The following is a 26,959-nucleotide window of genomic DNA, read 5'->3' on the forward strand; positions in this document are numbered from 1 at the left end:
AGATCATTTCTTCTGTTGATGGTGGAAACACACAACTTGCAGTGAAAACTATCAAGACATGTGGCTACACATGACAAAATCAAAAATTTCGATTTCATGTATTTATCATGCCTTAATTGGTCGATTCTCTTTTAAAAACACAGAAATCACAAAAGCAATTGATTTCTTTTACATGCTTAATATTAGATCTGCGCTGGATCTGAGCACATATTATAGAAATGGAAGTTGTCCTGAATCCAGTGGTACCAAGCTTTTGAAATACATCCATTTCTGTATCATAAAGATGTCACTGAGCACATGAGGTTACTGCTTTTGTCAAATTTCAAAAAAAGAAGAAAAAAAAGTATAAGGGAAAGACAGCTTCCCATGATTCCTAACGACTAACTAATAATGCTAATATTAAATGCTGATTCCTAGAAACACTTGAGCTCTAACTTTATACTTTTACCAAAACCAATTTGTACCAATTAAAAAAGAAAAACCTGTGGATATTGGTGGGCTAATATTTTAAGAAAAATGTAAATTTCAAAGCATAGTAACAATAATGAATGAGATAAATACCAACAAAGCACACAACAGCTAGTTAAGTGAGCGTTTGCAAGAAAGGTTGTTTATAATTCTTGAATTTGATGCATGAATCAATATTTAGTTGTCTGCATGTGGAGGCTAATTTCTATACCCATTATACAACTTGTATACTGTAACGACTTATCTTGTTTCGGCCGGATCAGAGAGACTGCAGTAAGAATGCCAATAGGTAACATCATCATAATGCTAAGTTTACCATCAGTGCTCTAGAAAGTTTATATTGAGCTGTTGATAAGACAGTTAAAGATAACATCATTGGAAACAGTGCTAAAGATTTTCTTTCTGATATCTGTGGTAAATGAAGTGGTATCAGGTCACGTGAACGCCTCATAAATGAGATCTCCAAATGAGCTGGATTCCCCCTCACCTGAGCTTGGCCCACTTGTAAGCTCCAGTAGTGAGTGTGAAGGCTCCGATCTCCAGCTGCTGGACGTGCATGGCCAGGATGTGCACTGACGGCAGCGTGGGCCTCCGCCTCGTGTGCTCTCCCCCCATCAGACACAGGTCGTCACTCTTCAGAAACACCTGAGGAGAGAGCGATTCGTCTGCGCAGTGAATAAATTAGTTTTTACTGGAATAGAACCTTTTGAAAAATTCCAATTAAGCCAAAGTCTCAGGTGCTTGACGCTGCAATAAACATGTCCAATGTAGCGGTGTAATATGAGTGAAAGACTCTTAGAGGATTTTCAACAAATTCAACCTCTTCACATTTCAAAACCAAGCGAGCGTGCAGTCATTTCGAGCAAAGTTGGTGGGAGAGTGGTGCATAATGTTTGATGCATCAGGTTCTTCTGAGGCAGCTGTAAGCCCTCAGCACACAGGCAAGTTGCTTGAAGCTGTTTTTCTATTGATTTGTTTGCCCCGCAGCCCAGTTTCACAATATGTGACCAGCGTAGCCTTCAGTTACAAACAACATACGTGTGTGCTTGCTCAAACACGCCTACACACACACACACACACACACACACCTGAACAGCTCGTAGCTCCTCCAGGATCTCACACACCTTGGAAGACAGATGTTTCCAAGCCTGTTAGGAAAGAGAGGAAAAGTTTTATGTAGTAGCTCCAAAATGAAGACTGTCTATACCCTGGCTTCAAAGCAACACAAGAGTTAATGAATATAACCAGCCCGGAAATATGGAAATGTCTTATATTTTCATTAACTGTTGGTTTTTAATTACCGCTATTCATGGGCCACATTCCTCCTCACTGCACTCGCACTTTCTTCACCTTATTTGAATGCATTAATGCTAATTTATCATTTGTGAAACTAATTAAACACCAGCCAGTTCTATCAGAGCCGAAGAACAACATTTAGCTTGAGGGCGTCTGACTTATTACACAAACTCATTGTTTGTGGGAGGAGCAATTTATGAGATGCAGCCTTACTGGTAATTGCCTGACGATCACGTTCTCCAGACCTCTGAGGACCTGCATGGCTGTGGCAAAGTTCCTGGATTCATAGCAGTGTTTTCCAATCCACAGATACTTGGTCAGCAAAGCAACTTGTGTCTGCGAGAGAGGAAAAAAAGAGGAAAAATGCTAAGCGAGGCGAAATGCAAATGCTACAGTGGTCTGTTTTTCTTTGGGACTACAGGAGGCAGCGTCACTTTTTTTCATCTGTGGATGTGGACAAACAATCACTAGTAGGACCAGCATACTAGTAGCGAGCGACAGAGAACCGTCTCTTTTTGGCAAACTGATCAGCAGGGGTTAAAGTTCAGAAAAGTAAATAAGGAAAGCAGTTGACGCGCCAGAGATAGTGGAAGTACACTGTAAATAGTTGAAGTGTCAGTTGGAGTGTTGGAGCTTTCATTATGAAAGATATCAAAAATCTAAATGGATGCACAGACGTGCGATGGCATATTAAGAATTATGAGTATATTGTTCATATACTGTAATTTTAAATGTATTTAAAATGCAGCCCAACTCATGGGTAAGCAGCCTAAATCTTGTCCACACACACAAGGCCATCTTACCCCACACAATGCAAACCAAAACTGCCCAATTGGGCGGTTTTCCCCCAACGCTGACTTTTTTCTCAAAAATTTGAGTGCAATTCTGAAATATTGTCCCCCAGCTCCGTAATGTCCTCTTTTTGTAGCCTTCAATTGCCCTGATATACAGCATTTTAATATGCACCAATGGCAGCTTATGAGGCCTCTAAAAGAACATTAAATAAAGATCAGTTTCAGATTTCAGACCCATATGTTCAGGTTCCTAACTGTCTATAAACCATTCAACCATGTCACTAGAGAGGCAACAGGAAGCACATATGGGGGAAAGTCTGCGACTGACACGAGAAACCATGTCCAATGAGAAATCAAAGCTGTGCTGTGACAGTAGCGGCTGCCTTTCTTCACAGCTGACCCTGTTTCTTTCATCAGTTGTGTCTCCTCTCACCTTGATGGAGTCACAGATGACTATTTCAGCAGAGATCCAGTTAGAAACACTGTCAGCATATGTGAGCAGCTGCTGGAGGTAGCAGTCTGATGGCGTCCCTTCACATGAAAGCAGACTGCTGCCCTCTGCTGGAGGGATCTGCTGAGACACGTTCCTGGAGGAGGGAAACACAGATGGAGGAAAATCATACCAGAAATTATATAAATTAATTAGTTAATTACCAGAAATTCTGATAATAAATTCATTGTCAAAATGACAAATACTACAGAAGCCCTAAAGGGCCATGCATTCATACATTTTATTTCTTCCGTTTTCCCGTGATAACGGGTTAATTTCATTTGTTTTCTCGAGATCTCGAGTTATTATCTCGAAATAACAACTGCCGTTTTCCTGAGATAACGGGATAATTTTTTCAAGATCTCGAGATAACGAAACTTTGTTTTCCCGAGATAACGATATGATTAATTTGAGATCTCAAGATAATAACTGTGATATGATAGGCCTGAGATTTCCATCACACACAAGTGGCATGGCATGTCAGTTAGTCTCTCAGTCATCATCCGGTATCCATGGAGACGCCCGGGACCTCGTAGCTGGTCAGCTATGTAGTTAACGACGACATCAGGCTCACTTAGATTGCGCCGCCGATATAGCTGAAGCCTTGCTAACCGTCTTTTTAGATTACGCACACTAATGTGTATATTATCTGTAATAGCAAGGCATAATGCTATTTCAGCCTGTGTCAGGCCTTGATTGAAAAGATATGTGACGTGGTGATCGATATGCTCCTGCTCCTCTGACATGGCTACACTGAATTATGTTTCCTGCAATGATTTAATGTACTACACTATCGTTTTGTTTTCTCAAGATCTCGAGAAAATTATCCTGTTATCTCGGGAAAACGGCAGTTGTTATTTCGAGATAATAACTCGAGATCTCGAGAAAACAAATGAAATTAACTCGTTATCATGGGAAAATGGAGGAAATAAAATGTATGAATGCATGGCCCTTTAGGGCTTCCGTAAATATGAGGTATGCCTTGTGCTTCTTTTTTACATATTTGGGTTATAAGCTTTTGGTTGGCAATGTCACCTTTGACTCCAGGAAATTGATTAACTTAATTAATTAATATTTAATGTTCACATATTTCTCTATGATACTGATTTTAGAATAGATTTCACAACACACTGCATAGGATATAGGACAGCAACAACTTACATAAAAGTTGTCAATAACCCAGTGGCCAGCATCATTTGTGAAAGAATTGAAGTGTGGTTGTTGTATTGATAGTGAGTGGACTACCCTGGTGACATAAAGTAAAGTAAACTATGAGGTTTCCTTGTCATCAAACAGTCATCAGCATGAAATTTTTGCTAGACTACCACCAATATACTGCTGTTCTGTTTGTGAGACTTTCAAATCTTTTATGGCCAAGCTGGCTAAAGCTATTAAAATAAATTCAAGGGGTACTGTGTTTGTGAAGAAATTGATTGTTTTTTTATTAAATTGGGAAGTTTATTAGACTTCTTTTCAGCATGTGGCACTGTTCGAACAGCCTGGTGCAGAATGAGGCACAGTAGCCTCAGTCTGCATGCCTCTCTCTTCACCTGGGGCATTATTGTTAAATGTTAAAAAGTCATATTTTTGGGGGTTTCCACCAGCCATGTTTTTACATTGTTATCTACAGAATTACATGACTTATATGTAATTGTCTTCACAGTCACTGGCTCTCCTCCCGATTGAACACCAGTGGGAGATTTCAGAGTGTTGCGTTAAAGGCCGATCACACTGAGATGCATCAATAGAAACACTTTTTAGAAGTTGAAATGATTCGACTTTTCAGCGCAAGGTGCAGTAGTGCCTGCTGTTTTGCCCAAGACAGGCTTGTCGAAGACGTTTTTAAAGCAGGTGCACCTGTAGTGACGAAACTGTGTATAATCAGCACTCTCCACCACCGTCATCAATACACCCAATAAGGGAATATTTTAATTTGAGTAAATTTCTGAGTCTTGAAGAATCTATTCCAAGGAGTACTAAGGCTGTTCATGGCTGAGCTACACCTTACAAATAAACTCAGTAAAGCTGTGAACATGTAAACATTCTACTCACTTGTTTTGGAGTTTGTCCCTGACTCCTTGTGTTCTGGAGTTGAGGAAATGAACTGGATGGCATCCTTGAAACATTTCCTGTGTCACAAAAGGTATACCTTTATACTAGATCAGCATTGGACTGTTAAAATCTGGGCCTTACAATGCATTCATAAAGGTATGTCTCCCTCCAGTGGTAAAAACAGACAACAACACCTTGAGTGGAAGGCGGGTGAGTGGACTGTGGGGTATGTGTGTGTGTTTATACCCGCTGCAGGAGGGTGAGCTGTTGGGCTACGTGCTGCGCACTGTGTTCATTCTGGCTGAAGGGGAGTCGCTCCTCACTCTGCAGGCAGACGTTGGAGAGGTCATCCATCATGGAGCCGTAGAAAGGCACAGGCAGGGCTGCAGCGATGGAGAAGGCCCTCTCTTTAGGCACGGACGCAGAGGGCTCCACTACTCTGGAGAATCTCCACTGAAGGGTCGAGAGAGAGAGAGATGTGACAGGAGAGGATACATGCTCTGAATTATGTCAACACACTGTTAATACGGTAATAGAGGAAGGAATGCTGTTTGGTAATACCTGCAGAGTGCTCTTTTTCAATAGCAGTGGACAGGGAATCAATAAGTGAGCCTTGAATTTTTAAACAGTTGTTTTTCACAATTTGGCAGGAAAGAGCAAGGGCTGCAACTAAGAATTATTTTCATTCTGCCGATTATTTTCACAATTAATCGATCATCTAGTCTATAAAATGTAAAAAAATAAATTGTAGCTGACCACTGCAGAATACAGAATGGGAAGAAATGAGTTGTGGTTTTTAAAATACCTTAATTTCATTTTTTTTTGATGACAGAGTATTTACAAAATCCAAACAAACCATAGCAGAACTTAACACCATATTACACTGACCTTTTTCCCAAGATCCTCAGTAGATGAATACATACAAGTAGAATCGTCTTCTTCCTCCAAGCTGACCATGCTTCCTGTTCGTTGGCTCCCAGTTGTACGTGGGGGGCTGTGGAGAACAGCAAGTAGTGCCTCCCCTCGGCTGTCTACAGGAATCACCTGTGGACAAACGAGATGAGGCAGTTAAAGGCTGTAGACACTGTACATTTCATAAAGAGGAAAAATGACAGAAAAGCGGCATTATTGTTGACCACGGTCTTAGGTTTAGATCAAAGCCGAGCTGAGGTGATAAAAACCCGTGTCTACTGCAGAGTCAATTGACCTGGGTCAGGGTATTGAGTTCTGACCAGTGGAAAAGGGGTACTCAAATGGTGTTAGTTCATTAAAGATGGCAAGTGCTGATTCTCTGCAACCGGTTTTGGTTGACTAAGAAAACAGTGGGAGTGCTTGGAAAAACATTTGAGGTAAATGATCAAGTGAAGGCAAAGGATCTAAGCCTGGCCATATGCAACTGATGCTACAGTGCAGTGCTCAACACACAACACAACAAATTTAGCAAAACACCGGAAGGACCAACACACAGACCACACTCTCTAAACATATTCGAGAGGTTGGTGACAGCTCCCATTTCAATATTGATCAGTTTTTTGTCCAGTTGGCCCAACAGCCATTTGTAATTCTCAGAGCGAATCGAACCCCCCTCAGAGTTATCAGGCCTCAGACAGCTGATGGGAAAAAACTCGAATATAGTCAGAAGTAAATTAACCTCGATGCTGTTGTGGTTAACACACAGAACAGGGTTAGGGTTATGTTATGCCCTCAATCTTGTGACAATTTTTCCCTTAGGTATTGAAAATGGTATTGAATTTCAATATTATTATTATTATATATTAGTCACAGTACAGACTGAAAAGTCATACAGCAAAACCAAATGTATGCTCATGTGGTTACCTCGGTATTAAGGAAGTTTTCCAGTGTATCCACGAGGCTGGACTTAGGTGGGAAGTCCACCTGTCTACAGTCTGTTATCCAGAACTGGAGCACGTCCAAACTGCGATGGAAGATCTTCTCAATGTCTCCAGACATGTCTGGACCATGTCTTGTGTGGAAAACAAACATAATCATTATACAACCAGTGCAAGACATTTCATACCGTGTGCTATTGTGTGTTATGTTTTGTAGTCTAGTCCAGTTTAGAGTACCTTGCCGCACTGATGAATTTGTCTACAATGAACTGCAGTAACTGCTCAGGAGTGCAGAGGAAACGAAAGGTGTACAGGAACTGCTGGATGTAGCCCTCCACAGCTGCATTTCTGTGACGAAAAGGAACACAGTAACACTGAATACTACAAAAACCAACGCAGTTTAATAACACAGTTTAACTAAATGTATCGTTAAACATTTCACTGCATATTACGGAGGAAAGAAAGCTGTGGTACTTGCAGGAATCTTGAAATTTGTGGGTTCTATTCTCATGGTTGGATGCACTTATTGTAAGTTGCTTTGGTTAAACGTGTCAGCTAAATGAATGTAATGTAGCAATTTCATCCCTTAAAGCTCTCTCAGACCATGTGGGAGATGTAATAAAGGAATCGACTGGGGCATCCTCGCTGTGTGCTCTAAATAACTTTGAATGGCCCCATTCATTGTAAGGGAGCAGTCACGTCATGCCAAAGTTGTCTGGTGGGTCTCTTCCTGAGCTATGGCCAGAACATCTTTCGCAGAATATTTTGATGTTGCAGTGAAGTTGACCTTTGACCTTTTTTGATATAGAATGTCCTAACCTCATTGGTGTGTATATATATATATATATATATAAATAAATCTAATCCTTAAGGTTGGGCATTTGTGCCAAATTTGAAGACATTCCCTCAAGGTGTTCTTAAGATATGGCATTCACAAGAATGGGATGCACGGACGGATTGGATGTGCAACCCGAAAACATAATGCCTCCAGTCATGGCTACCGCCGGCACGAAGGCATAATGAAACCGATTCAGCTTGAGGCAACTAAAAGTGGCTAAAACATTCAGTGATGGTTTCTCTGATTATTGTTGCCATTTCCCATGGCAACAGATACAAACCAGATGCTATTAAAGGTCAGACTAAGAATCAGCCAGAATAAGAATGATGATAATAAGAAAAGTATTGAATATTGCCAAAGGACATTATAAGCCTGATATATTTTATCTCTCCGTGCAATAGAGCTCAATTTTTGTCCAAAAACACATCAATGACCCACATTGTTGCACTGGGTGACATGCTCCTTAACACCATTAACACACTGATTTGTTTTTTTTATTTGAGTTGATCCCACACACACTGTCCTACTGCCTTAAATACTCACTGGAAGCAAATGTATATGAATCCGCAGCTGCAAATAGTCACCAACAAAAGCACTGTTTACTACTGTTAATAACTTTTTAAATACGGAGTTCACTGTGAAAACAATTATGGGTGATACTTGGTGATAGTGTCGCTTACCTACATCTTCATGAATGAATGACAAAGTAGGAATAAGGTGGATATCTACGACTCATTTGTAAAGAATTATTTCTTCAGCAGTCTACAGCCACGGCAGCCACTCCGTGCGGCACAGTGGTGCTTGAAGCTAAAGGCTAACATCAGCATGCTAACACAGGTACTCACATTGACAATGCTGCTTTTTATAGCAATCCATCGTTGTTGAGATATTTATGTTGCTGCTAGTTTGGCTAAAAACACCACAGATACCCGAAATATACTGCTGTAATGAAAGTCCTTATTTTAGGAAAAACATGTCTGTTGTAAAAAACATAACATCGATCATCTTCTTCAGTTTCTTGCTTTAATCTGGTCATTTTCTAACCAGAGTCCTTGTGAAATCCCTTTGGTGGTCAGATGAAAAGCAGCCGGGAGGTTAAATAATAGATCACATAAAACTGATCACATGAGCTGCACAAAACTCTAAGACATTATCACATTTCATAAGTCCTCAGGCCTTGAAAAGAGAAAATCAATGGGCAGCACCTATCTAATTCAAATCCTCATCAATAATACCTGGCGTAGAGGTAAGCCATGAGTCCCAGAGGAGACCCGGCTTGCAGAGTGCTCTTCCCTTTGCTGGCACCAAAGCACAGAACAGACGGGTCCTCAGAGGATTGGAGGTCCAAGGAGCCAGGTCCACAGACAGCCAAGGAGGGCAGTAATGAAACCTCCAAACCCCACTGGTCCACATTCAGAACCTGCAGAAGAGCAAGAAATCATATCAAAGGACTGGAGTAGTCAAGAAATGAAGGAGAAATATCAGTGTGGAATTGTGGAGCTTTGTCATCACCTCGAGGTATTTCTTCACGCCATCCAAGAAGACCACTTTGGACCTGAGTTCTTCAAACTGGGACTTGAGCTTGGACAGCATCAGTTTGTTCTCAGAACCTTTGGGATACATACACCATTTCATAGATCATACTGGAAGCTATGCATATACATATATAATGAGAATAGTGGCTTCCCAACCTTTATTTTTTCTTTCTTGTTGAATCAACTTCTGGTAGAAATTTCTCGTTTTCTTCAGATTCTTTGTTTCAATTATCAGCTGCTGCTGCAGTTCCTGTTCAAAGGACCACGCACAAATCATACAGAAGGCCCTAAAATAACACCACATGGCTTTCAATGGAAGAAGCCTTCGGGTGTTTCCAATGTGTCTGGAGCAGCGCTTGGTTTTTCTTTTTTGCTATCTTCACCGTGGCAACAGATCGCAACAGCTCTTTTGAAGTGAAATGAAAAAGAAGTCTCAACAGCACATAAGGTGTGCTATTAGCTGTTGCACAAAGCCTCTGAAGGAGCAGTGCTTCCATCAAAGTGTGCAAACACAAAGAACATTCATTAATATTCTTTTACAAATTATAATAACTTCCCCTGCCATGGGCTGAGTTCAACATATTTATATTCAGATCCAGTTTGGAGAGAGTAATATGCCAATTATCTTAAAAACACACACACATTCTTGTCCTATTTAGCCCACACCCTGACCGTGCCCCACTTCATTATAAATAGAAATATAATTCCAGCACTTTTTCATAAAAGCAGGCCAGGTGATGGGCTGAATACAACTAGGAAGGGAAACTGCATTCAATAAACATTTGGACAGAACATAATACACGGATAGAATGCATGAAGGACTGAAACGAAAACACTGGTTGAAATCACAGTGACAGACTATCAACGATAACATACATTTCCCCCTATTGGGCCGATCATTTATTGGGCTGATACCATAATACCACAGGGAAACTGTAGGATGGAGGAGAGATGACAAGTTGTCTATTTCCACTTTAAGTGTCAAAACAATTTTTTGCAATAAATGTACTTAAGCATCAAAAGTACAAGTAAAAGGAATCATACATATACATCTACGTATGCATACACTGCCATGAGTCAATGTAACATTAACTCAAGTACTGTACTTAAGTACAGTTTTGAGGTACTTGTTCTTTACCTGAGCTTTTCCATTTTTTGCTATTAAATACTTCTACTATGAGACAAGTATTGTACCTTTTACTCGACTATATTTATTTGATAGCTTTAGTTATTAGATGATGATACATCAGAGCCAAAGTAGCACATCTTCAAAGGCCTGGAAGTGTTTCAGTTTCTTGAAGACGTTTCACCTCTCATCCAAGAGGCTTCTTCACTTCTAACTAACTGGAGGAGAGTTTGCAGGCTTTTAAACTCTGCGTGGGAATAAATGTGGCCTTCCATCTCCCCCGACCACTGCGTATACATCACATCACATCACTACTGTTGTTTGAATCATCTGCCCCCTCAAGTGGTTGCAAGTTTGTTGCACTACCTAACAAAGCTAACGCTAGCTGGCTACACTATGTAGACAACGTTATGTCTTCTACATAGTGTAGAACGTTTTGGTACTAACTTTTCATGTCAGATATTTTAATCAAGTACAAGTACTTCGTTTGGGTGATGTTCACATTTACCAAAGAAATATTTTAACATGGTATCTTTATCTTTACATTTGGGTATTTTATACAACACTGATACACTGTATACTACGGGATGACCGATTTTCCTAGCCAATTATCAGACCTGATATTCAGCATTTTTCTGATTATCGGAATCAGTGTTTTGTTTTTTATCCGATTGCCAATAAAATAAATACATTTAAAAATGCCCTCACGTGGCTGTGATGTAGCATGCAATAGTAAGTAACTAATAAACACAAATATCAAATAAATGTTGTGAGTAAAAAGTACAATATTTACCTCCAAAATGTAGTGCAGCAGAAGCACATATAAAGTAGCAGAAAATGGAAATACTCAGAGTAGAAGTAACTCAAAATTTTACAATACTTGAGTAAATATTTATATTCCATAACTGCATGCATTGTATTAAAACCACATACATTGTGTTAGTGTGATAGCTTGTGATAAATAAATCAGCCACTTTATGCAGTCTGCTGTTCAAACACACAAGGTTAAGGTCACATATGACTCACTGGCAGTCAGCTTCACTGGTTTACCCACCTGTGTTTTCCCATCCAGACATGGAGAACCTGTGTGTTGCCCCAGATTCACAGCATACTGGATCACCTCTGCACTAAAACAATCTTCTCCAAAGAAGGCTAAGGCCCAGGCCGGGCTAAAGCTGAGGCCCAGTCCCTCTGGTCTGGATCCAGGCGAGAGGAGTCGCTCCGACGCCACAGAATCACTGTCCTCCATGTCCTCCGAGCAATCGGGACTCATCTGCTCGTAGTGGGCTCCCGTCAGGCCTTCCTCTCTCCCTGACAGACACTCGGCCTCAGAGGGGCTTTCATCGCTGCCTCCCGCTGAATGATCTCCTCCCTCCATGACCCCTGTGTCTGAACCGTCAGTGCTCACGCCTCGACCAGTAAACAGCAACAGTGGAGAGAGAGGGGGAGAGAAGAGAAAGAGAGGGGGACTGAATCACATGGAGTGCAAAAAAACAAACTGGATTTGTGGAGAAAAACACAAAGAGAAATCCCAGGGGTGGCGCTGGGGTTATTTGTTGCTCACCCTATCATGGCTGCACAATGCATCCACTGTTTAACAGATGAGCTTAAAGGCAATTCCAGCGCAACTTTTTCCATAACTATCTTTTAATCTGAAGTACCTTGTAAGAGCCTGTTTGTAAATGAGGACTCCATGTCCAGCATTTTTTAATAGCACAACGAATGCAGATGCAAGGGTGTGCGAGTGGTTGTGAATGTCATTGGCCAGAAGTGAGTTCCCAAGGAGATGAAATCTTTAGAGTTTGCTGGCATGCCTTGGACTCTTATGAATGTGCTCCGATCTTAAGAACAGCATCCAACAGCCAGTCACAGCTCTCATGACTTCAGTCAGCAGCCAAATAAAGTGAAATGTATCAAAACATTGCAGATAATTTGGGGGATTTTTACATAGCTGACACCGGCATTGAATCTGCTTACCAAAGGCAGATCGTTAAGATCCTGTAAATGATCTATTTAGCTCAAGTTTGCTTGAGGAAGAGACAATTTCTTAGAAAAGAAAAGTATTGTTATTATCGTACTCAGAACAGCTGTGGTGGGATAAAAGCATGTTTACTGTCAGTACAAGTACTTGAGGTACTTTACTTCAGTAGAAGTGGGGCATGAAATGGAAATACTCTACTACAATTTAGAAGGAAATATTGTACTTTTTACTGCACTATGTTCACAGCCTGAGGAACCAGCTATTTTACAAACAGAGGCCCTATACCAACTCACATAGGGGTTTGGGTCTGTCCCACTGTCAAATTGTCAAATGCATGATGGCTCTCTTGCAGACATTTTGAGCTCTTTTTGGACACCTTCTGTAAGTCCGCATTTCTGTAGACTTGGCCTGAAGGAATTACCCAAAATTCATAGCTCTGTAACGCCAAACACGGGGTCAACATGGGTTGCCAGGGGAGGCCCAAAAACAAAGATCCAGTTGATAGATGGTGATCTTGAATATCTGAATAATTTTGTTATTCTATATGCAAATGACTGAATTGAACTATTTGCTATTGTGTATACGAATACTCTCTTCTTCTATTATTATGTTGTAATATGAAGTATGAAACTCACAAGGTAAAGTGAAATGTCACAAAGCGCTGTCCTGTTTCTATTTATACCATTTCAACCATTTGCAGCCTCTCTCACTCAAACACTTTTTCCATAAGATTTTAAATACAAAACATATCACCAGCATATAGAAAATGATGCATTGTTGTATGGAGGACTGAAGCTTCCAAAATCAGACGTTAATACGGAAATAAATAAATGCACTAAAATTACATTACAAATAAATGTAGCCATTAATTAACATATAAAATGTGACATAAATTGCAATAGTAAAATACTACTTACAAATGAATGCATCAAAACATATTATAATGCATCAGTAAAAATAAATAATATTATATAACAGTTGAAGAAGGCCTACTTTTCTACATTTTGATTAATTTTAATTTAAGTACATTATTATTCATAATACTAACAGTGTTTTACTGACATGGCATTTTAAATAAAAAACTTGCAGTGCATTTATAGTGCACAGCATTGGTAATGGGGAACTTTACATTATGCCATTGCTACTTTGGCCTAAGTAAAATAAAAAACATCTCCACCACTGCACTTACAAAAGGATATAAATGAAGTCATCTTTGAGTTTTAATTCTTAAAGATCATCTTCATACATGTATTACAGTCTACATAAAAAGTATCTAATGTGTCTGACATATTTTTGCAGAAAAAAGTATAATTACCACATTAAAAACCTTAAAAGTAGAAGAATATATCAATATGCTAACATTTGTAATTTCAAAAGCTTAACTGCTGAACACAAGATGTTTCCTACTTTACTGTAAAGTCCATTCTCACTTTAAATATTAGCATTTAACACACTGAAACTCAAATTTTGTAACTCAATCTGTGTATTTATGAACTTGGAACTGAATCTAAAATTGAATCGGCTATCTGAACTCAACCCAACAGATGTATTTCCCCCCTGACTGAGATTTTTTAAATCATTACACACACTAAATTTGATCGTTGTCAAAAGTCTATCTCCTACCTTGACAGAGACCGTGTCGACTCTCCTCCGATCTTAATTCAAAACCTTCAAGCGCAGCTTCATTTTCTCCATGACAGGACTGGGCCTCAGTTCCTTCCCAAGAATCCACAGCAGCAGCAGGACTGGACGTGTGAATGTTTCCGTTCAGGTCGAGACAGCCGTGCAGGCAAACTTCCCTCTTCCCTCCCCAGACAGTGGCTATCAAGGGTTGGGTAAGAGCTGCCCTTTTCACAGCCTTTGATGGAGGCTGCTCATTAGAGCCACTGCAGGAGGCGCATTAGGAGAGAGAAAACACACACAGTGCGTTCAAAGCTGGTGATAATTAGCACTTATGTAAGGAAAGATGCCAATCATTTGCAATTAGAATGTAATAAAAAGACAATTGGAAGAATAGAGCCAAAACAAAATAGTCAACAAACTTCACCAGACTACAGCATACAATCTTTACATCAGACGGGATTTAATGTGAAAACACAGCTGAACACAGTCGCTCATAGCAACAATCAATAAGAAGCAGAGAGAAAAACTATCAAAGACATATTTCAAACATGTTGCAGCACGTTGCTCACATATTGCAGATCAGACGTATGTCACACCAATCAATTTAATCGGACCCGGATGGGACGCCGTCCACTCCAGTCCATGTCAGAGTTTGAATGGACCATCTCTCAACAGAAAGACCACAGTCATCTCTCTATCCCCTCAGAGAAACTGCGGAAAAAATAGCCCTCGACAGCTGTGCCCTGTGAACGAGTGTCTATCACTGTGTGAAGCTGTGCTGTCTCCCTACCACAGCAGATTAAAGGGCCTCTCCACATATTGCCCTGAGCATAAGATGTCTGAGAGAACTGACAGGCTCATCCCTCTGCTCGTCTCCAGCTTGCATTTACATGAAGAGAGATGTGTGAAGCATGAAATTCATCACCTTCATTCATGTATTCATTCACGCACTTAAGGATCCCCCCCCCCCATCAGGGCTACTTGTCAGCATATCAGTAACAATGCAGAAGAGGCTCCACACGGACCTTTAACGTTGCCAGACATTTTCCATACAACCATATTGCAGAGCTGTTACCATAGGGACCATTTCAGCTGAGGGCTAAAGTTTATATATTAAGTGCATGTTGTATTAATGCTCATTTAAAATGCTGTGCATGGGTGTGATATGCAAGTGTGCAGAGGAGGAGAGGTCATGCTCAGTGCGCCTCTTCTGCAGAACCCACATCAGAATAAATTAAACATCTGACTACAAGCGGCCAAATCTGTTTTTATTGTTAACGTGATATGTGTTTTTAAATTGGGGTTATTCTCCTAACACCAAAGATAATCTCTTTAAGTCATAATGGAGGATAATTGTGCTGATATGATTCATTTGGCAAACCACCCCCTGAACACTGGTCATTTATTTTAAGGATTAAAAACTGATTTATGTGAAAAAAAAAAAAAAAACATCTGATCATCAGAATCTGAGCTGTGCAGTGGATGAACAACATGGATTCATGATACATCCTTCCATCGTTATTCACTGGTGAAGCATTACAGAAACCAAACAAAGGTTTATGTCACATTTCAGCACAATGTACAGCTAATGGCACAGCTAACTCTTTACCAAGTAAACAGTAACTGACGAAAGCAGTGGACCAACGTAACAATCCTTTCTGACTGATCTCAGCCAGTTTAAAGGGAAAAAGACGGACACAGGTGTTTGAAGTCCTACTCACAGTGTGGATGGGCTGTAGTTAACCAGGCAGTGAAGTACACCCAGTAAGTCGTCTTCCCAGTACAAATCGCTGAACCTCTCCTTCACAATACTGGCAAACGTGTCGTACTGGAGGTCCTTCAAAGAGAATATGTACTCCCCTCGGAAAAGAGAAAAAGGTTGATTTTCTATATGAATATGTCCGAACAACTCAAGACAGATTCATGGAGTGTGTGTTATTGGTTTGTTGTTTTGTTAAAGGAGCACTGTGTAGTTTGAGGGAAGAAGTGAAAGATCATTGACATATTTTTATGCCTAAACAAACTAAACAGACAAACTCTTTCTGTTTTCATGACTCAATAAACCGAATAAACAAACTGACCTTAAAGGACAACATTTCATACCATGTTATTTTGTTTATAATTGGCGGACCCTGCCACCTTTCTAGCTTCAATCACTGTTCTGGGGACGTTATTTTTCTCTGCGTACAGCTTGTTTATTCAGTTAGCGACAAAATAAATATCTCTGAGTTTGTATCATTAATATTGTACATTTGCTTTTTGAATGTCTTTCTCCAAAACTACATAGTGCCTCTTTGAAAATACCAGCAATGAAGGAGCCAACTGGGGCTAAAGGAATCATTTTTCAGATTTTAAGCTTTCTTAGACAAAGGGGCGTCTGTTCTCTGCAACATCTAGATCACTGCTGCCATCCTGACGTCAATGAGCACACAGAGTTTTAGATGAGATAAAGCCATCTTTTTCTCTCAACCTAGGGGTATCCCAACAGCTCAATCTGATACCATAGAGAAGAATTGTATTGTGGGAAGTCAAATAACCTCCCAATGTAAAATATATCTCTCTAGATGTGGTGGTGTGTTGAAAGAAGATCAGACACACTTTACCAGGTTATTTAATCATAGCCTACGTTAAACAAGTGAACCAAATGTGAACACTCTCAGAAATACATACGTTTAGAAGAACAATTACCAAAGACACTTAAGGATATGGGAATGTTACTTGTTTGCTGAGTTTATAGGCTCTTTGTACTGATTTGTCTTTATAAAAGGTGCTCTAGCGTTTTTGCAGTTTTACACAAATCACTACATATCATTTATTTTTCACACAAAATACTACAAACATATCATTTAATAGAAGACATTATATATATGTACAGATGTAGCTCTACACATACATATAATGCAGTGGTTGCAACATTTTTGTAGCCCTAAGGCTCCTGTCAGATGTACTTCCTTATACATTAGCCTACTTTTAGCTAACATTAACTATGTCAACCTTCATTACTTTCAGCTATGTTAACCTTTTATTCGACACCACTGCTTTGTAAAGCAACAATAAAATAATATAATATATGAAATATTCCAGTCATCTAAAGATACATACCCATGGCAATGTCCTCATGTCCATTGTCCAAATATCCATCAAGTGAAAACTCTCCCTTGAGCAGGTCAATCACCTCTTGTAGGGCAGGATGGACTTTAGGGGAGATGGACTCTGAAGGAGACTGGTTCTGACCTTGTGTTCCTGGATTTGTCCGTCCATTGTGAGCTCTGGAAACACTCTGCTCCAAGGGGCTGTCAGAAATTATGGAGCTACTTTTAAAATAAGATGATGATGGGCCATATTCCTGCCTCACAGGCAGATTCATACAGTTAATAAATGGGCCATCAGAGTTCTTTGGGACTGTGATGAGTCCCTGCAAAGGCTGTGGCACCAGGGAGAGATTTATATCCAACCCGAGGAGGGAGTCTGGAGCTCTAACCTGCACAGGCACTAAGGAAAGATGTCCTGTTGTGGGATCCTGACGGAAGAGGTAATTGTTGAAGACACCACAGCCATTGAGGTTATTGGATAATGGCTGAGGGAGTGAGACTTCAAGACGTGAAAGATCAGGGAGAGCAGAGGAAGAGTTCACAAGAGTCTTGTCGCTGGAAGTTGAAGTTACGAATGCCTGATTAACAGGAAACTCCGGTGTATGTGGATTGGATTCAGCCTGTGTAGGATATGGGCACTCAGAGTGTGAAGGGAAATCGAGGTCTCTTTCCTCGATGTGTTCACTGCTTTTTGTGAATCCATCAACAGTCCTGTAAAATAGACAGAGGTGTTGGTATAGCTGTTTTCCCCCCGTCTCCAGGCAGCAAGAAAGCAAAAGTGTATTTCCCAACATGGCGAACTGCTCCTTTAAATTTTGTGATTACTGTGATATTGCATATGATTATCTGATGGATCCTACCCTTCAACAGCAGCTCCAAGGTGTTGGCCCTCCTCTTCTGAGTCCCCCTCATTGGTCAGGATGATGGGGGTGAAGTGTGTGGCAGTGGAAGTGAAGGCTTCTGGGAGTTGGAGCTCCTTGTTGACTGGGTAGCTGTGGGGAAGAGGGCCAGGCACAGGAGCCAGTCGGCTCTCAGTGGCCATGGGCACAAAGCCTACACACAGTTACAACAACGCCAGTTACAATATCAGTGATATTGTCTCATGCAATGCACATTGGTAAATGACACAAAATGACCTGCTACTATGGCACGATCCCAGTTGAAAACGATGCCACAGTCTTTATTAAATCTCTTTACTGAATCTTTTCTCTGTCATGAATGTTGGATGTATGAGAAGTCGCCCTTTTCAAGACAAGAACAAATTAACTGTGCTTCTTCACAGGATGTTTCAAAGGGTCTTCTTAATTTGGCACATTTAGTATATAATATAGTGTTCATTTCATTGCATGAGGGTCATCCATACAAAGGTGAAGCTGTCCTACCGCTGTTGTTTTGTGCAGACTCTTCACACGAGCTCTGATGAGCTTCCGTCGCACTCAAATCATCTGTATTACTGGATGCTGGCTGAAAGGAAAGTGAACTGGCTCATTACAATAGAGAGAGAGATCCTACGTTTCAATGAGACAAAACATGGCAGACATTAAAAGGTTGACCAAAAACGAATAAACTGACTAAATTGAGGCTTAAATGAAACAATAAACAGATGGAGATGCAAAGGTGTTAACGTATCTGTGGTGGAAAAACAAAGCAAAGTTTACCGGGTGAACTCTGCTGATGAGGTTGTTCCAGACAGTCTCAGCATTTGTCCCTTGACGTGATAAGTAGTCACGACAGCTCTGGAACAGATCCACACGAAAACAAGTGCGATAACAATACAGACACTTCACACACAATCACTAATAATGCTGTTATGAATTCTGCCCTGAAATAACTGAAGTGTTGAAAACTAACAGTTACTTAAATGACTGACAGCATAATAATAAAAATGCATTATGGGGTCCTTTGTTGACAGAGTGACAGCACTTCTCCAAATTGGATTCTCTGTATTTAAATAACAAGTGATTTTCTCTCTATTTGGGAAGGTGCTCCTCTCTGGGGTTGTGATATCTGCACATTGATATGCAAAATCACATCAGGCTTTATTTATAGACAACCTTTCATACAAGGAAATTCAATTCAAAGTGCTTTCCAAAGCCAGACATTAAAAGGCAGAACAAAGTGGAAAAAAGGCTGAATTACAAAAAAATAAAGAAATATAAAAGTAAAAATTTGACATAAAAAGAAAATTTGATTTAGAATCACATTTATTTCTTTAAAAAGGTAAAGCCTAATCGTAAAAAAAGATTAATAAGCAGGACCTTCCTCACAGACAGATAATCTACAGCCATACTAGCAGCTCTGAGGCTGTGCTTAAAATGCTAATGTCAACATCCTTACATGCTCGTAATGACAATGCTAACATGCTAATGTTTAGCAGGTCAAATTTATGATGTTAACAAGTTGACGTGACTAGCGTTTAGCTCAAAGTAGATCACTAAAGTCACTAGCCTGAGGTTTATCCTCTGGGGGCATGAATGTCTGTATGAAACATCTGTGTGATCCATCTTGTAAGGCCATTTAAGAAAAGTGAAATTTTGGCGTGCTAGCGGCATTACAGGACAAGTTAGGGGAAAACCAAAGTCAGCTGTAGTTATCCTCTGCGCACCAAGTCCCATGTCAATCCATCCAATAGTTGTTGAGAAATAAAACATTTTAAAAAACCCCAAAGGTTGAAATGCTGGACCAACTGACTGGATGACAGACAGACATTCATCCCTGGAGCGATGTTGCTACCTTGGCTAAAAAATTGATGGGAGTGGGACCAGGAACACTGATAGGGGGCTTCAGTAGTGTTACCAAAGAATTTCCTATTTTATCACAAGATATATACAGTGGAGAATATTTCAGAAACTTCTGGTAGTGGGGATGAATTAGTGATAGTAAATCTGAGAGCTCTGTCAGACAAGAGATTCAGTTCTTGGAGGCCTGTGAAATGTATCTGAATAGCACTAAAAAGAGCAAAGTATACCAAGCCAATATCCCTCTACTTCTTCTTCCATGTACACATATCATATCTCATATATATTATATGATGTGAGTGGGAGGTGAGGCTTCTGTTAAAGCTGTCAGCCATGGATGTGTGAAGGCAGGGCTGTCAGCCTGAATGTTTTCAACCAGGTGCCAGTTCAAAACATGACATTATTGTTATTGCTATGTCTGCATTATAGCTGAACACAGAAACTGTGTAAGCTAGGGGAGCTCAAGTAAGACAGGTCAGTTGAAGTACTATATCAAGAAAAGTGATGGGATGGTCATATCACTTTCAGCTGCCAATGCAGAAGAGATTTGCCAAGTGCAAAGAAGAAAACTGAGTCACAAGCCACCACAGGAAGTATGAGCTTTCTTCAAGTGTCAGCCAGAGAGCCATGCCAATAATTTGTCTAATGCTTTCGTAAGGTTGGCGTTGAGAAAAAAGCCAATTTAAAGTGTTGGATGGATAAAAAAAATATGTTAAATTAAAATAATAATACTTTTTTGGCCATGATGATGGAAGGTCTCTCAATGGGTGTCCTCTTTGCCATCTCCAGGAGCAGTCTCTTCAGTTTGCGCGGCATTGCCAGCTTTTGATTAGGTGATAAACTGAACTTGGCTGTAGCCCAGAGAATAGCAGCAACCCCGTACACACAAACCTGAGGCAATGCAGAAAAGAATAGAGGAGTGATGACTCTAGCTACACCCAAAACAAACATCTCGTGAAAGTCAGTTTCAAAAATAAATTAAAGCATTCAGCTGGCAGACCTTTTCCGTCACAATGCCATGTTCTTGATATTCAGGAGCAAGATAAAATTCATCTCGGGATCCTGCAGAGAACACTGAACATCAGTTATTGAAACCAAAAAAGCCTCCAGGCACTGCTTCATATACTTGCAAGAGAACAACCAAAAAAAAGAAGAATGTTAGACTGCTGGGACTGCTTAATTGCTCTACTGCAGCACAGAGACTACAGCAAAAAAAAAAACCTACCTATGTTTTTAGGTTTCAAGAAAAGTACTTCTCCCTCGCAGCCCACGTGCACTGTGTCCAGGCATAAATAGGCTAATGGAAAAAAGAGAAATCAACTGCACAGAAAATAATGTGGGCAGCAAAATGCAAGCCCTGAAGCATTATCTCTTTTTTCATCTTTCCTCTGAAAATGTCCACCCACAAGCCCAACATTTGGTGCATAATGAACAAAAACAAATGATATAATATACATGCATATAAAATAAGATGTGTGCTCTTATATACCATGTTGGGTCTCGCAGGAGCATTTAAAATTAATAAATACTTAGCCACTGATTTCATGCATGAAGTGGATAAAATCACCTGGAAAGTCCATGTAGGTCTGCAGTGAGGACAGGCAGGTGTGACACAGAGCCCATAGCTCATTAACCGTCAGCCTCCGTCCACATCGAGTAAGCAACTCTCTTAGAGAGATCCACTGGATAGAAAATAAAGAACAAGCCCAGTTTAAAAAGGGAATGAGTAACAGACTTTGGAGCTTCAGCTGATCCCTCAGTAGGCCTAATTAAACTGAAGTAATCGCTAACTTGACTTTCTCAAACTCCATTTCCAAATGTTCGAACATTTGGCAATGATTCGTCTTGAGGAAATGTTCACTCCTCCACTTTTGCAAATTGCTTTGGTGCATTAATGCTGAGTACCTATGTGATTACTCCGTCTCTTAGAGAATGAACACATCCCTCTAAAAATGTTACATCAGTAAATTCAATCATACAGGGGACTCATTAAACAAGTTATGAGCAGCTGATACTCACACTACTGAGTATGTTAAAAAGTTTCACAGCACGCAATAAAAAAGCAGACCTCAGCATCATGTCTCGTGGCACTAAGAAGGCGTAAAGTAACCCAAATAAAGTTAGTTTTAATTATTGAGTGGTAGCCTATTAGCAATCTTTTCCTGGGCTAACATTAATTACTAAGCTACCTAGCTAGCTAGAAAGCTAAAAGACAGCTTAATCTAAATACGAGGTTCCCTGACTAGCTGTTTTCTAGAACTTGTAAGTGGTCACCTTGTGTTATTATGGATCTCACTGCTTTTCTTGCAAAACCCACCCTACTCTGTCTAAAATAGGTTGCCTTTGTTTGTTGTGTTCTCTATGCTTGATTCAAATAGTTAAGACTGAGTGTATCGCTTGTTATGTCTGGTTTTCTTGCTGTTCTGATTCGGTGGTTTCCCCAGTAAACATGCCGATCTCTTCGGCCTCCTTCACAGTCTCCTCTCAGGGTCACTCATCCTCCGGAGCCATCTTCACTGTTGGAGTGTCTCTGGGCTAGGTAGAGCAGACATACCAGTGTCCACAGGGAGGGCTGCCACGGGCTGCCTTGCCACTGGACCACACTGCCCAACTAGCCCAGAGACACTGCAGCTGCGACAGCCAATGAGGTTGGTTGGGTTTAGTGGGGAAACTACAGCTCACAATCAGACAACCCATTAACAACAACCACTGAACATACAGTAAGAAGATAGCATCCTAGCTAGCTAAATCTTTACTACATTGTGGCCCACAGACCACCCTCCCTCAGGGGTGTGTGGACATGGGAGGGCAGCCGAGTACAGGCACTTGGCTGTGGTCACAGGTCCAACCGAGCTCCCTCCCTCTTGTTGTCCAGCGGACAACCAAAGCAATTTAATATCTCTGTCATTTTTGTTTCTTCAATGGGAAGAGGGCCCCTATCAGTGAAAGTGCTTTTCTTGCCTTCTCCAGTCTAAAAATGTATTTAGAACAGAGGCTTTTGTCATATGAAAACAATAGATGCGAGCCAATCAGAGGCAGAGGAGGGCATGTTGCAGGAGCAGCAGTGGGATCTATAATAACGCGGTCACCTCACTATATTACCAACTGTTTTCACAAAGCTGAAACTTTATACTAGGGCCACATGATGACAATACAGACAAAACTCCATGTCAACACAAGCTCCATCCAACTGCTCCTATTTCTGAACTGACCTACCACGAGAACCCTTATCATCGCTCTCTTTCTCTTTAACAGCTACTCTTATTTAAAGACAGCCAACTCTTCAGTGAACACAAGAGCATCAGACATGACCCCATGACCTAACCTCATCCTGAGATTCTTCATTGAGGCACAGCATGCTTTTGGTCATGTAGTTATTAGGAATGTAGAGGCTGTGGTTCAATGAGCCCTGGTCCCAAGAAGAGTCCTGTTCCATTTCCAGCTCCTGACAGAAAGTACAGGACGATGCTGAATCCCGGGCGCAGTTACAAGATTCACATTCATGGAATCCTTGAATCTTTGTTTCTCCACTGAACAATGTCTCTGGAGCATCCTCATTTTCTTCTGACACTTGGTAGTTCACAGCAGAGTTCACACAATCCTCAGTGCTACTGTGTGGATAAGACTCACAGGACCTGCCCCGGTTAAGTCTTTGAAGTCTGTTACTCCACACAGACTTGCAGCTCAAGTGTTCATCCGCTCCAATCTCAGTGAGGTCAGATACAGGTACGCTGATATCTCCATGACTCGGAGGGGAAAGACACGGGGGGTTGTTGGAGTCTGGGACAGAGCAGGAGCGGTTCAGAGCCCCCCTCACCCTGGTGAGCCTCTGCTGGGCTCTCTTCCTTACTGGGGAGCTGTTGTGGGACCTGCAGTCCAAGTCATCTGCCAAGATCATGCAGTCTCCATCACCGCTGTCCATATCCTCCTCCCAGAGAGAGGAATCCCAGCCCCCGCACACCTGCAGATTGAGTTTTTAGCGTACAGTCATTTGTTTCAGCTGTTATCAATGCAGAAATAAGTGTAATTATACAATAATGAGCATAAAAAGATTAAAGTTTAGCAAAATTGGAGCTGAAATTAAGAAACCTTGGTTACATTTTGGGTGGACAGTGTTCAATATCCCAAGAAGGAAAACCTCCCTTTGAGCTAAGAATGTGTAATTAACTATAAGTATCTGGGGATCAGGTCTGGCCCTGGATTTTAATGAAGTGGAAACTGATGAGAAAGAATTATATTAAACTATTTCTTCCTCCAGAGCAGCAGCTTCCTAAAAAAAGGTTGTCACATACCTGCTGCCTGGACAGACCGTTTGCTTTAACAGAACTGTCAGCACACAGCTCTTTGCTATTATCATCCGAGCTCAGTCTTTTAAGCAGACATCTGGGTTTGGGATGCTGCCATCTCGCCTCCCAGGAGCCTTCCTGTCCATCTGTGGGTACACAAAGAGAGCGATTAGTACCAGAGGAAAACACAGCAGACACCAAACAGTGACATCTGTAAACGGAGATGATAAAGTGACCTTGGAAGGTTGATACTGATTCGATGGAGAGCACCCGTCGGCCAACTGAAGACAGTTTCCGGCACACAGCTGCAGAAGAGGTATGAGACAGCCTTGCTTCAGCCAGACAGAGGACGTCCTGTGGGAGTATGATACCCGCAGGTTTGCAATATTCAAATATTCAAATAATGATCATGTTCTCCTTTTGCAAATACTTTTGGGAAAATCGGTCTTGTTTTAGGAAAAAGAAAAACATTTGAGGCGAGAGGCAGAACAGGATGCTTAGATAACATAATGCTTACTAGAGTACAATTCTGTGAAAGTCACTTAAAGTTTGGAATTTGTGATGTTTGATTGTACATTTGAAAAGTCATGTTTCCATCAAGTAAACCTTTTCAGGCATTTCATTTAATACAGTATTACATTGAATCGTGCATGCTCCCTGAATTTTTTACCTTATTGTCATTATTTTTGACTGATGTTTTGAGATAATCCAGTACTTGACGTTATTTTTGTGTATTTATGCAGTTTTTAAACTTATTCTGCATGTCGTAATTCAAATGAACTAAGGATTGAACTCTTTAACCTGAACGTGTGTACTTTTGGATATCTATTGTTCAGGAAGCTGGTCTTATCTTTTTCTCGTTTGGGGTTTGTTGACGTTTCAAACAACCATTTTTTAAAATTTTCATTGGGTATGTTAAGTGGGATTCACATGAAAGGGGCTTTAAAATGTGTTTTCTCTTTTTTGCCCTATCCAATGTGTTGTTGTTTTCTATGGATGGTTGACTGCTTGGTATACAGCATTGACTGCTGTCCTTTGTGAATATGTATGAATAAACTATAAACAAAGGCTTGCCATTTATTATTTGAAATGCCTGACACAGGTAATTGGACTGAAATTAAACCATTCAATAAATTCGCCATAGGTACAAACAGAGTGCACGGGCAGATTTTTGTCATTTACTCTACAACGCAGCAATCTGTCTAGACCCAGATGTGCAAGATCATTTTTTGTGTATGGTTGTACATAATATATCTGTGATAGACCAGGACTGGTCGATAATATCAGACAACCGATATATCGCTCACGCTCTACTGCTGAGGTAAATCATGCATGTTATTATGAGCCGAAACCATCATTTCATCAAGTAAAAATTGTCTGCCTTTAATTTTTCATTTTGTGGGCACTTTGAGCTGCATTTTGTGAATGGAAAGTTATATAAATCTGTTATTATTATCATTATTATTAAAATCATATTGTATTTTGTTGTGACAAATTGACAGTGAGGAATCTTGTGACTGACTCTGACAGATTGTAGTAATCTGTGAGTGATTTGCACTGACGCAGAATGTCCACTTGATGCCGCTCAAGAGCACTGACTCACTAATGCAGTGCCAGTAGGTTCATCGACAAGCCATAAAAAAAATACACTGAAATTAATGCTACAGCCATAATTACTGTCAGCACATTTACCTCTCATAAAGCTCCCATGTGGCTCTGCTTGTGACTGTACAGGGATAGTGAAGCTGTGCCTGTAGTGGATATATTTTATGATCTTGTTGTGTAAAGATATAATCAGGGAAGATCACACACATGTCGCTGTGAAATCACCATGATGATTCTAACATTACAGTTATTTTATTTACTCCATGGCTTTATCTTAATGCCTAATGTTTTATGCCTCTTGTTAGGTTTCTTTCAGGAATTGAAGATTTCCTGTATGGTTGCTAAAGGAATTGGAGAATTGACCTGAAACTGCAATAACCACTAATACAAATATAACTTATTAATTTTACTTCTAAGTCCTAATTTTGTTATCACTTATTTAAAAAAACATCACCACTAAATGTGCATTGGAATAGACCTAATTTTACATTTAACTTAACACCTAATGATTTTATTTCACACATTTCACCTCTATCCCCTGAGCGCCATGACAACACAATTGCTCAAGTGAGATATCTAATTATTCCACACCTGCCTCATGCAGCTTTCAATAAATCATTTTAGCAGTAAAGAGCAGTCAGCGGGGTTTTTATACCTGAAGGAGCGGCCTGTCCTCGGGCTTCTCCTCTTGCATCTGCTCCAACAGCCTCTGGATTTCTTCCCCCAGCTCTGCCTCCAGCTCTGGCTCGATGACAAAGCTCAGTGCGGCAGAAAGCGTAGAGCCCAGAGAGTAAACATGGCCCTGCAGCCGGGGATGAAAGAGGAGAAAATGCAATCAGCACCCAGCTGCAGCTGTGAGTACACAGTGCGTACAGTGATCCGAATCTGTGAATGACTATAGAAAAGGCTGAAAAGCAGATGATCCTCTTACAATTTTGGGCAGTAATTGTCATGTACTGTACATATTTATGACAGAGCTTTTGTTTTGCTTCGCAGCACTGACAGTAGATATTATGGTCAGCTCTGAGGCAGCAGTGGATTTGAACCAGGTGCTTCTGAGCTCACATCTCAGACGTAACGATCACTTTCAACAATTGATGTGAACTTTACCCATACTTATGTGGTAAACACATGTGCAATGCAGATCCCAGTGTGGGTCACCAAAATAGAAGAGTAAACACTCAG

At 40.6% G+C, this 26,959-nt stretch overlaps 1 protein-coding gene across 2 annotated transcripts in view; it reads right to left on the bottom strand.

Annotated features, from left to right (window-relative positions):
• kndc1 (kinase non-catalytic C-lobe domain containing 1) overlaps positions 1-26,959 on the bottom strand; it is a 45,491-nt gene that overhangs the window by 4,000 nt on the left and 14,532 nt on the right. For both annotated transcript variants that reach the window (XM_073481363.1, XM_073481364.1), the window contains exons 5-31: positions 26,430-26,576; positions 24,406-24,523; positions 24,176-24,315; positions 23,209-23,844; positions 21,451-21,565; positions 21,109-21,180; positions 20,884-20,945; positions 20,616-20,774; positions 18,804-18,881; positions 18,528-18,609; positions 18,006-18,198; positions 17,156-17,856; positions 15,775-15,913; positions 14,054-14,316; positions 11,504-11,859; positions 9,480-9,573; positions 9,301-9,398; positions 9,024-9,208; positions 7,188-7,298; positions 6,937-7,084; positions 5,989-6,144; positions 5,347-5,553; positions 5,101-5,177; positions 2,992-3,145; positions 1,978-2,100; positions 1,557-1,616; positions 956-1,113 (exon numbers count right to left, since the gene is read on the bottom strand). In XM_073481363.1, coding sequence (XP_073337464.1) covers positions 956-1,113; positions 1,557-1,616; positions 1,978-2,100; positions 2,992-3,145; positions 5,101-5,177; positions 5,347-5,553; positions 5,989-6,144; positions 6,937-7,084; positions 7,188-7,298; positions 9,024-9,208; positions 9,301-9,398; positions 9,480-9,573; positions 11,504-11,859; positions 14,054-14,316; positions 15,775-15,913; positions 17,156-17,856; positions 18,006-18,198; positions 18,528-18,609; positions 18,804-18,881; positions 20,616-20,774; positions 20,884-20,945; positions 21,109-21,180; positions 21,451-21,565; positions 23,209-23,844; positions 24,176-24,315; positions 24,406-24,523; positions 26,430-26,576 — 4,832 coding nt within the window. The remainder of the gene's footprint in view (positions 1-955; positions 1,114-1,556; positions 1,617-1,977; positions 2,101-2,991; positions 3,146-5,100; positions 5,178-5,346; positions 5,554-5,988; positions 6,145-6,936; positions 7,085-7,187; positions 7,299-9,023; positions 9,209-9,300; positions 9,399-9,479; positions 9,574-11,503; positions 11,860-14,053; positions 14,317-15,774; positions 15,914-17,155; positions 17,857-18,005; positions 18,199-18,527; positions 18,610-18,803; positions 18,882-20,615; positions 20,775-20,883; positions 20,946-21,108; positions 21,181-21,450; positions 21,566-23,208; positions 23,845-24,175; positions 24,316-24,405; positions 24,524-26,429; positions 26,577-26,959) is intronic.

The sequence above is a fragment of the Pagrus major genome, chromosome 15, assembly GCF_040436345.1.
Source record: "Pagrus major chromosome 15, Pma_NU_1.0".
NCBI classification, from domain to species: domain Eukaryota; kingdom Metazoa; phylum Chordata; class Actinopteri; order Spariformes; family Sparidae; genus Pagrus; species Pagrus major.